The sequence below is a fragment of the Pocillopora verrucosa genome, chromosome 14 (assembly GCF_036669915.1).
Source record: "Pocillopora verrucosa isolate sample1 chromosome 14, ASM3666991v2, whole genome shotgun sequence".
Taxonomy (NCBI): Eukaryota; Metazoa; Cnidaria; class Anthozoa; order Scleractinia; family Pocilloporidae; genus Pocillopora; species Pocillopora verrucosa.
Genome location: NC_089325.1, coordinates 18,466,454 through 18,479,823, shown reverse-complemented (window position 1 = coordinate 18,479,823; position 13,370 = coordinate 18,466,454). Strand labels below are relative to the sequence as shown.

The window sequence follows — 13,370 nt, the reverse complement described above, 5'->3', positions numbered from 1 at the left end:
GTTGTCTTTGACTTGTTCATGTTATTGCTAATCTTTTGTTTTTGCTTTAATGTACTTTTGATTGGGTCCTATCGGTCCTTGAAGAATGCTTACTTAAAAATTGGAGGCGTCTGGCAAAGTTCTTTTTTTTTCCATTTTGTGGTATGTCTTTTATTTATTTTAACCCATAGTGGGAATTACTTTGATTTAATACTCTCAGACTGTTCACTCCATTTGGAACATGCACTTTCTTTCTTTGGGTTTTCAGATTTCCGTTCTTTTTAGCCCTGATCATGATTGAGAAATTTTTTTGAAGGTTTCATGTTTCGCGTGATGGAATCTGATCACCCTTTTAACGAAATACATTTCATTTGACCTACAGGTGAATTGCAATCCTATCACTCTCAACGTGTGTTATTTTGAAGTTTTGTTTCAACCTACACCGTAGTTTCTACATCCCAGTGTTGATTAAAGTAAATCTTCAAATTTTGTTGACTGGGATTTCTCCGTGGTTTTTTAATTTCAACCACTTTCAAGATATCATTGACCACCGCTGACAATAAGCAAGATTTGATGGCAATCGACAACAGCCTGAAAAAAGTATGTAGTTTACTAGAGCGTATCTTTCACATTGACCCATACCATTTTCGGCAAGGATAACCGCTAGGATAACAACTTGTTAGTTGTCAACAGTGTCGTTAAGGGAGACTTAGAAAGTGACACTGATGAGGACAGTGAGGGTGGTGATTGTGGCATAAACAGTGACATTAACTGTCAGACTAACAGTGACAAAGAAAGTGACAGGAAAAGTGACAATGAAGGTATAGAGACATTTGTTATACCATTGGACGAGTCTACTTTAAACCCAAGTCAACATCAAGTCACGATTCAAGTTTGAAGCAACTTAAATTTTTTCCTTTTTCGTTAAATAACATCGGAAGACAATAGAAAATTAAAAACAAATACAAACTAAAACAAAACAAATAAACCAGCTAATTTCACTAAGAAAGATAAGTCGGACTTGATCATTCTGGTGAAACCAGCAAACGTTTTACAGAGGAAAATACGGCAGAGACTCGTGTAGAAGCCAGACCTTTTTGTTTAAGTTTTGGGCCAAAAATCGCGGGTGCGGTTTATAGACGAGACCATTATTTGTCTCTAGAGTCTAGACTTTCCGCGTGGCAAACTTTTTGCATCGTGCTCTTGCACGTTACACGCTGAAAGCGATGAATGAGGTATCGTGGTGAAGCAGATGTTGACGAAGTTGTCGACCGTGGGCGGAAGTTGTATTCCGTTGACTGAAGTTGCATTGTGGACCGCGAACGGAAGTAGTCTCGCATGCTACCCCTCCCCACTTGTTGAAAGTCAAAATTAATTTCGATGTAGCTCAGAAACTCTCGTGGAAAGAAATAAAGTGTTTTTATGGTTTAATAAGAATAATAACCTCCAATGACACTTTCGAACTTCTAAAAATGCAGCTTGAATCGAGAAGCCGAAATGTTCACACCTAAGGGAGCCGTAGCGGGTTCATTTCAACACACGCTGTGACCACGCGGAAGAGCATCAGAGGCAGCCATATAGTATAGTAGGCAGTAGGTATAAAGTAATAATTGTTCTATCATCGTACTTCTCCTCGGGAGCTCCTCAGCCTACAGTCCACACATCAATCATAGCGGCTAAGAAAGTCTCACTAAATTTTTTTTTTTCGAGCTCCAATATTTCGGTCCGGACTTGAGGCTCGTTCGAACAAAAACAGCAAACCAATCTGGTCAGTACAAAATGCAGACTACAGACTGCAGACCGGATACAAAATACAGACTAGGTACAAAATGCAGACTGCAGACTGGGTGCAAAATGCAGACTGAGAATTTTTAATGTTTCTCCGTCTGATACCTGATAGCATATCATCTTACAACTTGCCGAGCGTCACGCCATCGCTGTTCCGCCATCATCTTTCCCGATTATTTTCCCTATTGAGGAGTATTCCCTGCCCGTTTCTTGATCACAGTCGTTCTTAATATAATTTCAAGCCTTCATATAGTCTTCCCACTTTGCACGCGAGTTGGTTGGTGTGATGTCTGTACGGAATTTACCAACTTAATAAAAGTTGATGTAGATGTGGATGTAAATGAGGTGTCATATTGAATATTTGACACGCGCAATATTCGAGAAACAATTGACAGCGTTGTACGTGGTCTGTACATTTCATCCTTTTAACCGATATGTGCTCATTTTGATGACAAACGTGCGGACCGAGACCAAAACTGTTCCTTCGACTTGATATATTTTCAACGTTCAGGGGTGTACATGCACTGATTTTCATTTATGTGCTTTATATTGTTATTGGCTTACACGAGGAACCGGCGAATTTTAATAGGGAAAAGCGAAGCATTGCTTTCGTGACTAACCGTTTTTTACTTTTCTAGAGGTTTTATCTCTCATCTGTTTAGTGACTAAGCAAATATTAATATGTGAAAATCAGATTATATGAAGGCTTGAAATTCTACTAAGAGCTATTGTGGCCGCTTTGTTAAAAACCAAATGCAATGGCCGCTTTGTTAAAAACAAAAGATATCAAGAAACGGCAAGGAATATTTCACAATAGTGCAAATGATCGTGAAAGATGAGTGTTACTAATATTTTGCTACTAGAGCAACATTTGATGCCTGATTATGCCCACCAGCCCAACCTCCGCCCCACAAACACACTCACCAACAAAAAGGACACTGTCTGCCTAATGACCTCTGCCAGGAACTCCTGCGTTTGCCCATAACACCTACAGCCCACAAAACGCTTTTTTTCCAATTCTCATCACGACGAATGCACAAGTTTTCTTATCACACAACTGCCCAAAAATAAAAGAAAATTGATTCCATTAGTCTTGAGAGTTCACATAACCGAATTCAACCGTACATATCTCCAACAAGTCCATAAAATTAATACAAACTTAAGCCATAGCATGAATGAGCTGGCTCCAATAGCCCTTTGATTTTCGTTCAAATTCCACGTTTTCATTTGAGCTGTGGGTTTTAGCAATCATGACAACTGTTGCCAGTCACAAAGAATAGGGAAATCAATTAAAGGTATTTTCAGAGTTGATTAACTTATTAATGTCGCTGTAAATACACACCATTAGATGTGGTCAAGTTTATTGTGAACATATGCGAATAAACGACCCACTTTTTTTACAATAGTGCTTTTTTTGGAGTTTTTTCTCCCTAAGTCATGCTTGAAAGATAGGTGGCGGCTTACACACGAGTCGAGTTTTTACGGTACATGTTCTCCAAAATTTTGGCCGAGGAGGGAATGGGATCATGGCGGTTAGGCTAGAGATAACTAGCGACTAAATACAAGAATGGCTCCGACCTGTTAATTGGATAATAAAATAGTAAAAGTTAATAAGTTATATCTTAACTCCTTGCTTGCGAGTATTGCTTAACTGTGTGTCTCGAAGCGGAACAATGTTTTACAAAATCATTTACTCTTTCTTGTTATAGCCGAAAAGCTGTCCGAAGATTAGTTGTGCCATCGCTGCAAACAATCAAGATACTTGACATGATTCAGTGCAAGAGTTTCTGCCACTGATATGACTGGTAAGAAGTTTTTTTTGCTTTTTTTTTCCTTTTTCAGGTCTAGTGAAGTTGTTGGAAATTACCAAGCAAAATTAAAGTAATTCGCGACTTTCTTCCTTTAGGTGTTGTGCAAAAATAGATGAGGAGCTCGATGAATGGATTTGTCCTTCATGCGAACAATTATCCCAGAAAATCAGTTTTCCACAAAAAAAACTCCTTCGATTGTGGCCAAGCCACATTTCTCCAGCAGAGCATACTGTAGATTAAAAATCTCGGTCACGCAACATGGCATGGCATGTCCAAACGTGACATGCAGTTGCTGCATTATTTTAAAACTTGGAAACTACATGGCCCTGTGTAATAAAAGAGGGCTTCATTTACAAGCATTGTAGAGTTCAACATAAGTAGAACCTAATAAGACGCTTTTTCAGTTCTTATCTCATTATATAAATTATTTAGCCAAAATGAAAAAAATAATTAATTTAGCCATTCCTGTCAGCGGTGAAATACAGGAATGGCTCCAGTCTTAGCCAACGTGTAGCCGTACCCTCCCCCAACAAGGTGAAACGGAGGCGAGGTAACCGTTTTACCTTTTGGGGCGGGGGGGAGGTACGGCTACACGTAAGCTACTCCATTCTCTGACCGTCCGCTTAAACTGACTAAATGAGTTTTGTTAGCGGATGAATTTTTCATAGCCGGAATATCGCTATACGACCTCGCTGACCTGGAAAGACTGCCGTCTTTTTGTAATGTGAGTAGCCATTTCTTGTCTGACACGTCAGTGTTTTCACTCGCATTGATATTTCATTGTTCCGCTTCGAGACATACGGTTAAACAACACTCACGAGCAAGAAGTTAAGATATAACTTTTTAACTTTACCATTTTTACCATCCAATCACAGGTCGGAGCCGTTTCTGCATTTAGTCGCTAGTCTCGAGATATCAGTTTTACACTCCGAGTCTACACGGTTTGTCGTTTAGTAAGGACTTCTGCCTCGGGTGTGTGTAAGTAAAAAGAAGTCGGAATCTTTGGGGTAAACTTGTAGATACTTTGAAATGTAGTAGTAGTGAATCAGTGCAGAATTAATCATCGCAAACGGCTGTGAAAAACGTTTTAAGCTTGAGCTCGTATTGCCTCCGGTAACGAACGGAATTTTCCCATCTACTAATAACCGTCAAGTTATCAGTTGGATTTAGGGGCCTCAGTGAAAGATCCAAGCACAAGCTTTTGATGTTCGGATGAATTTCCGGAATGACAAAATGGTTGCATTACTGGGAAAAGAACGGTAATTTTCCTACATGGTAAAGCCGTAACGGTCGACTGACAGCACTATGCCGATGCTCGTGCAAAAAGCGTAGTTGATCATGAAACTTATTAATTATTAGTCCACTGACACTTGAACGGTCGATATCGCCTAAAAAACGTCGATTTCTTTAAGAATAAAAGTATTTTCTTTTTTATCTCGTCGTTTTTCATATCATGCAGCCTAGCTATTTTTTTCTCTTTACTTTTCTTCTTCAAGAAACTGATAATTTCAACCGGTATATATGCCTCTGTGGAAACGTCTTTATGAACTACGAGACCAGTTTTCCAGAAAATACGTTGTGCTCTCCGTTTTATGCGCTTAGCTAAACGGAGGTCGTCATCGTACCAGGATGCATGCGGCCGCTTAGAATCTTATCCGAGCCTGTATTGTATTGATTCACTAATTTTGCTCAATTCTGTTTCTTGGAATCACAGGATCATTGGCTTCTAGAACAATAACTTATTATTATAATTCTCTTCTGCAAACTTTATCCATGAGCTCACCATAGTAAAACTCTGATCATATCAAACTCATGGGGTACAAATAGTCTTAACATGAATGTAGTGACCACGCCCACTTCAACACCCCACTCAAATCGAGTGTAATTTTCGAATGTTTTACCATCGTGCGGATTCTCTACGGAAAAAGCACTCAATGTACCTCTGAAATATTAAACTATAATATTGTGGCTTTCTATTTCGCCAATTTTCTAACTTGAAGATAAAGTTTTTCCCTCGTCATTTTTACCTTTTCTCCGAGCGGTTGCGTGAAATTAACAAGGCGTTTTTGATCAAAACACGACCGAGCGAAGGGTCTCGGGCGATATCTCTTTTACGCAGGCGCAAATTTAAAATGTACCGCCAGAATCAAAAAGAGGAACAAATTTCCTTTGTTTTGATATGTAAAGTGTCGAACAAAAAGCAGATTTACCTTCGTCAAATGGCGTTTCAAAACAGCTGTATCTTCCTCCTTTTGATTTTTCCTGTTTTGTAAGCGTGAAAGCAGTAGGAGAGGGATCGGGAAACTCAGAAAGCGCTTCGGGAATTAATCTGCCATCGTTTACTTACAAGATAAACAAGTAAGATTTGTGAAGTTCGTTGAAGTATGAAGTCTAAATAATTGCCTTTTTAAAGCTTGTTTGCTGGATTTTTCGTAAACTTCCCTGATTAATTTTTCGTTTCAGCCTACTAGTCTATACTATTTCAAAGCAATGTCAAGACGAAGACGGAGAACCATGAGTCGGTCCTTTCAACAATCGTAAACAAAGTGTTTGAGCAATCAGGTATACGAGGTGTAATAATCAATAGCCGCATATCAGAAGTCTTCAGGAAGAAAGTATTCTGTCTTCAGAAAGCTGTCAAGAAAGCTAATAATCGTGGCGGAAGGCAATTAAACGGGCCCTCGGTATCGATTTAATATCATATCGATCTCACTATCATACAGTTTTGTATCTTTCTTCCGTGGATTCGCCTCTCTAACGAGGGTGTATGTTGAGAATTCATTGCAAAATCGCTTTGTTTTTTTAATTTCCCTCTTTGACCTGTCCGCCATTTTGAAAATTCGTAACGGAGAGCATGCGCATTACGTGGGGTTAGTGGTTGCGTACACCTGGAACCGAGAAAAACAAATGTTCGTCGCACTGGGGAAAGAGTTTGATATGGTTAGCACGTAATCGGGGTAGGTGGAATTCATTAAATGAGTAATCCGTATTGCCACCAGAGGCTAATGTAATTTCCCCATCTATCCCTTGAGCCTATGCGAGATGGTTGAAGCTCGACGATTTAGCCTGACTTTTAATTTTCCATTGTACCCTTTTTATAGCAGTAACCATCAAGTTATTAATTAAGCTGAGAAGCCTCTGCCTAAGTTTAAAGCTGGAGCTAGAAGTGGTCGGGAGAATTGCCGGTATTACAAAAATGAGCGACTGTGAAAGAACGTTGCTACGACTAACGAAGGATAACCGCAAGACTGGACACGTGGGGGGAGAGGGCCGAGATTTGTCAACTGGGAGATGATGAAACTATTCCCGATTGGAGGACGTTTTGTTTCCTATGGTTTCACTTTATATACAAACTCACAAACAACCGCCATGCCGAGCAAGGCAACAAAATGACTTTGTTATGCGCTTGGGGCGAATCGAATTCAGCTACAAATGGATCTAGAGATGACGTTTAATTACACTATCAAACGCAATGATTTGATAGCCAAAGAAATTTGGCAGTTCAAATGTCACATATCTTTTTTTTGTCAGACAAGATGGGCTAAACCTATGCCCCCAAAAAATTTCCCGGGTATTAAATATTGGAAAGAAAATAATTCCAAATTTTCATCTGAACATCAGGTTACTTTCTTTATTCCGGCTTCATTTCTAGAGAAATGTTTTATTTCAGTTTGATTTACATTGCTTTAGAGACAAACTCTTTGTGTTTTACCGATTGATTCCATATGAATGACAGGCTAACCAGACCACAAGAATAAACATGACTTCCCCTTTATCACGGCAAAAGGAAACGTATGGCACATTATGGCGGGTAAATTCCCTGACGCGTTTAATTTTTTTTTTTCGCTTAGCTTTTCTTGTCGTTTTTTCTTTGTTCTTACATTTTAAAATCTCTTCTTATCTACTTCTCCTAGTCGCCGATAGGTCAATTGAAGATTGGTAAAAGTCTTTTAAGGCTTTTACGATATATCCTCGTAAATATCAAGCAGATGCATGGATTCAAAGCGCTCCAAGACAACACCATGAATCCAGCTATGAACTTAAGCACCGTTTCAAACACACAAATGGGTTGGTCATCCCAATCCCAGAGGAATATTCGAGTGAACATATAAACAACCGTCGGGATCATGCATGAAACGAAGCAAATTACCAAGGCCACCGTCATTTGGATGACTTTTCTTCGTTGTTGCTCTAGACGGCGTAGTTGATAGGAAAGTTGTGTCCTGTTTCGGTTGTTTCTCTTCTTCAAGATCCAGACAATGGTCCCATACACAATGATTAGGAGACAAATTGGTGTGATGACAAAAGCGATGTGAATTGTTGTGCTATATATCTTGTGTGTTTTTTGACGATCGAAGGCTGGTTCCCAGTCAAACACGCAAAGAGTTTCTCCGTCTTCCTCTGAAATCAGTCTGAAGGTATAAAAATAGGGAGAGTGAACTGCAGAGGCGGTGATCCACGTACACAGAATTCCAATAACACGTGCTTTCGCTGACTCGAATGTGGTGTTTAGTGGAGACAGTGCAGACATTAATCTATCCAGTGATATCAAGAGTAGGCTTTCGATTGATACAATAAGGGAAACATCAGGAAGAAAGTGACACAGTTTGCAAAGAATGTTTCCCAGTAGCCTAGGACTGTCAACTTTCCAAGAATCTGATCCCGAAGAGATGTTAACGATTCTGATGAGAATGATGGTCAGAGGAATACACAAGTCGGATACTGCCATGTTGAACACGAAGTAGTCGACCGATTTTCGCAATTGTTTGTTTTTGTAAGTGATTATCAGGATCAAAATGTTTCCAGAAAGAGAAACAAGAAGGATGAGAGAATAAGCCAGTGCTTTGAAGAATATTTCAGTCCGGTTGTTTTCTTTCCCAAAACATTCTCGGTCGTCTGAGATCTCAGCATTCTCCGATATGTTTGCCGAAGCGTTTCCACAGTCAAATTGTTCCAAGGTACAATTTGAAAACATCTTGGTCCTTAATACTCTAGATTATTGAGCAACGAATGTCCTTGCGAAGCTCTTTCCGCCTGCTTATCGAAGTTCCGCTCACGAAGCTTTGTATCACGTCTGAGTCTGCTTTGGTATGCCGTTGTCACTTATACATTTATTTCTCATTAATCTGTACGTGACATTGCATTGAGCTCTCAAATCACCTGCTTCTGCCATGAAGGCATATTCATTTCGCAATAAGAAGAACATATATATTTCTTACGTATAAATGGCTGTCTGTTTTTTGTTTTACTGCCTAATGGAATTTTCCTTTTTTATCTGTCGTTTTTTCAAGGACAGTTTTTTAGAATGACTTCTTACGTATATATTCCATTCGATAACTACAGGGTGACCATAAACATCGCTCATAAATGTCTTCTTTGCATGACAAAGGTCAATTGCTTAATAGTAATTATTCAGTGTACGAAAATAACACATATACTTCCTGTTTGTTTTGACGGGGTCACGTCTCGGCTTAAAGTCGGCATCTGTTTGTGTTGTAGGGTTACTTGTTTTCTTCGCTCTCTCCTCTTAAAGATATGATTGTTTTGCACCGGCTCGTTTAGTCATTGGTTTCGTAAATAACATATGTGCATTAACCAGGATCAAGGCCACGAAATGAATTCCCGCAAGTTTTAAACACTTGGCTACTTAGAATAATGGCGCCTACAACGGCCCTATGCGACCGACTTTTTATTCAAATGTCTCTACCTGGGTAGAATTTTCAAATCAACGAAAATAAAGTGGTAGGACACCCAACAGGGCATTTTCTAATCAATTGTTATGTGTATTTTTATTTGTTTTATATTTACCGTATTACCATATTACTCAAATTTTATATTATATTATATTTATATTTACCATGTTATGAGCATTCTCTCTCTACAAGGCTTATATGCTCGGATTCGGTCAGGTTCGTAAAGGTTCTTCTAGGACAGACCACAACACCGGGAACTAAGTTTCCTACTCTTTGATACAAGCGTGTGGGTTTTGTTAACGTTCCCTGCTAACTAGTACCGAGAAGATGCAGGAGACGGGGCCTACGGCTTGTCGTCCTTATCCAAGAAGTCTAGAATGTCTAACTGCTTGCAGATATCATAGCAAAGGCAGCACATTCTCAGTTATTTTAAGACTCTGAGTGTGGGTCCGGTCTGGGTCTTGAACCCTGATCTCCCTCACAGTAGTCCGGCGCTCATCCACATGACTTGTAATTCTCTAGATTTTCACGTGTTCCTAAGCAGAGAATTTCCGACTTGAGGGATATCAAAACAATTAATACCTGAGAAAAACATGGCCTCCTCGACAAATTAAATTTTAATAGTCTTCAATTAGTTTTTCAATTTGCTTCCCTTTCATCTGCTTTTGTGTTATTTAATGGAAAGTCGATATCGTTATGCCGTGGGACGAAAATTCCACCTTTTGACCCCTACCAGTTCCAAAATTATCGCAAATAAGTGAACGAACCGTCATCAACCTATGATAGAAATGGCCGATGCAAGTCGTTTCTTTAGCGGGTCGATCACTTTGACGTCAATAATGATTACCTTGTTATGTTCACCCAAACTTATTTGTATATGTATTCATCTATTAAAATTAACTTCAAGACGAAGATTTTTCAGTTAAATAGGACCCATCCTTAACACTTTGGTCGAACAAAACAGTGACTACAACGAAGTTCAGTGTTGCTGTTAAAACAAACCATCCTAAATGTAACCTTTGGATAGCTCACTCGTGGATTGACAAGTGTCAAGGGAGATAATGACTGTCAACACAATCGTGAGGCATTTCTTCGAAAACAGCTCTCAGACAACCGACCATGCAGCCTCGAGTCATCCCGACCAAGCTTGTGAAATAACAACCGACTCTGCTGTAGAGGTTACGGCTAAAGCTTTGGTTTATATTTTCATTTTCCTTGTTTCGTTTTTCGGAAATATCTTTTTTTTTGTGGTCATTTACAAGAAAAAGCAGCTACGAAGATCCATCAACTACTTTGTTTTCAACATGGCTGTATCCGACCTCTTCAACAACCCTTTGACCATCATTACTGTGAAGATCGTTGAGATCATTTCAGGATCGAGTTCCTGGAAAGTTGATCGCCCGTGGCTGCTGGGAAACATTTTATGCAAACTTGCCTACTTTCTCCCAGATGTTTCTCTTGTGGTTTCCATCGGAAGCCTTCTTTTGATCTCAATAGATAGGCTCATCGCTGTCGTCTTTCCAGTGAAGGCCAAACTTATCTCCTCAAAAGTGCGATTGATCAGTATTCTAAGCACGTGGTTTGTCGCCATCGCCGTCCACGCACCTTATTTCTACAGCTTCAAACTGATTCCCTACGAAAATGAAACGTATTGTATCTTGAATTGGGGACTGACATTCGACCACATGAAAACGCATAAAAGATTTCTTTCGGCAACTTTTATGACTTTCATCCCCATTCTCGCTCTAGTCCTGGCCGTTGTGTGTAGCATTATCGTACGGACATTAAGAAAAATTAACAAAAATACAAAAGAGTAACTGTCTTGTTGCCAAAACCATCGAGATCAACAGCCGAGAAAAATTGTCATATTGGCAATGGCCATTATGATTTCCTTCGTTTCCTGGATGACTCCCCTGTTTATCTATCTATTTCTTAAAATTTTTCTGTGGAATTGGGAATCGCCACCCATTTGTGCATTTCAGACAGTTATCTCATTTATTTCTGCCTTTCTGCTGCATTCGTGGAGTGCAGTAAATCCTTACATTTGTTTTATCTTTAGCGAGAACTACCACAACGGCCTTAGGCAATACTTTCATTGTAATTGCCTCAGTCGCAGAATATCAGGTTTGCAAGGCAACAACCAAATGCAAACGATGACGAGCTTTTACGGAGACAGCTCCCTTCAGACCCATTCAAGTAGCGTACACATTATCTCATACAGCAGAAAAGCTTGAGAACTATGCATATGTATGTATATAAATGTGGGGGTAGAGTCTTCCTTGGCATAAAGTGCTCAATGCTGTGGTAGCAAAGCTGGGTATATACGAGTGAAAGAGTCAAAGATGACGCATCGATTCTCTGTTACTCTGAGTTTCGCGCCTAAGCGCTCGTCAGACAGAACTTTATTCAATGAAGAACATACCTCCTGTTTGAATAAACGCAAGCGGACCACAATCAGAACGGACTAGAAAGGACATCTCACGAGAATTTAAGAAGCAAGGACTGAACATTTCTATAAGCACAAACCAAAAAATCTGCAACTTCCTCGACGTCACCCTAAACCTTACGGACGGAACCCACTATCCATACAGAAAGCCCAACAACGAAACTCTCTACATCGACGCCAATTCCAACCACCCACCTACAATAATAAAACACCTACCAGCAGCCATCGGCCGACGAATCTCCGACATTACCTCAAGCAAAGAACTCTTTAACAAAGCCAAACCACACTACGAAAGTGCACTTAAACAAAGTGGACACGACGAAGAATTAACCTACACTGAGCGCAAGAAACCTGTAACTCACACCGTACAAAACAGCCGCAAGAACAGGCAAAGAAACATAATTTGGTTTAATCCGCCCTTCAGCATGAATGTACAAACAAACATCGGCAGAGAGTTTCTGAACCTCGTCAGTAAACATTTTCCGAAAAATCACCGGTACAGCAAAATTTTCAACAAAAACAACATGAAAGTTAGTTATAGCTGCACAGACAACCTACAAACCATAATTAAGAGGCACAACAGAAAAATCCTCGAAACAAGCAAGACACCCTCCACGGAAAACAAATGTAACTGCAGGAAAAAAAACGACTGCCCTCTGAAAAAAACCTTCCTCACTTCAAGCGTCGTCTACAACGCCAACGTAACAACAGAAAATGACACAACCGAATCAATGCGTCATCTTTGACTCTTTCACTCATATATATATGTATATATATTATATATATATATATATATATAGGGGTGAGCGTGTGTGTGTGTGCATATGTATTTAAATCCCTATACTCAGAAAATAGACAGGATGATCATTGGATATGCATGTAGGGAACACTGTGGAGTGTTCAATTAAGATCTAAGTGCCACACACTTAACTACATGAACCAAACCATTTGTTCATATCGCGATATATCTGTTTTCTCCGCCGGAGTGTTTCCTAATGCGAGACCATGATATTTAATCGATCCTTTAGATCTTATATTAAGGGGCTGGAATACAATTTAGGGCCTGTTTACATGGAGGTGGGGGACCCTAGGTAGGTGAGGTAACCCTCCTAGGTGGGGTAACCCGCCTGTCCATATAATTTCTTATTTTATTTTGATCACGTTTACATGATAGGTGGGGTGACCCACTCAAGCGGGTTGCCCGGTCTGCCAAGTAGAGTAACCCTGTCAGCCGGGGTGACAATTTGCCATGTAAACGTGTCAAGGTGGGGTAACCCGCCTAGCCGGGGTCGCGGTTCATGGCAAAAAGCTCAAAAGCGAAACATGTATGTTTTAAAACTTTGTACATTTCCTAACCGTCTCATGGCAGAAATCAGCAGAAACCGCAACAGACACACAAGAAGTGTAAAATGTTCACATTTCGGAATATTTAGCGTCGTAAATCGACCATATTTGGTTTCCAAAACTATTCCGTATAACGTATTAAGTCAACCGTTTCTCGCGAAACCAAACACCGCGTAACAAAACGCGTGAAGCTTTCACGAATAAATACATATGTGTCCGAGAATTTATCATTCGTCTTTTTCGAGATGTGAGCTCGGGACGCCTCTGCTCAAACTCCTTAATTGCAAGCGCAACAACAACCTCAAGAAA

General features: G+C 39.9%; 1 protein-coding gene and 1 pseudogene across 1 annotated transcript; one reads left to right on the top strand and one right to left on the bottom strand.

The window, feature by feature from the left end:
• Positions 1-7,503: 7,503 nt before the first annotated feature.
• On the bottom strand, positions 7,504-8,553 carry LOC131787696 (neuropeptide Y receptor type 1-like). The gene has a single exon (XM_059104783.2). The coding sequence runs from the start codon at positions 8,551-8,553 to the stop codon at positions 7,504-7,506; it is 1,050 nt and encodes a 349-aa protein (XP_058960766.2).
• Positions 8,554-10,332: 1,779 nt separating this feature from the next.
• On the top strand, positions 10,333-11,505 carry LOC131787686 (galanin receptor type 1-like; annotated as a pseudogene).
• The last annotated feature ends 1,865 nt before the right edge of the window (positions 11,506-13,370 follow it).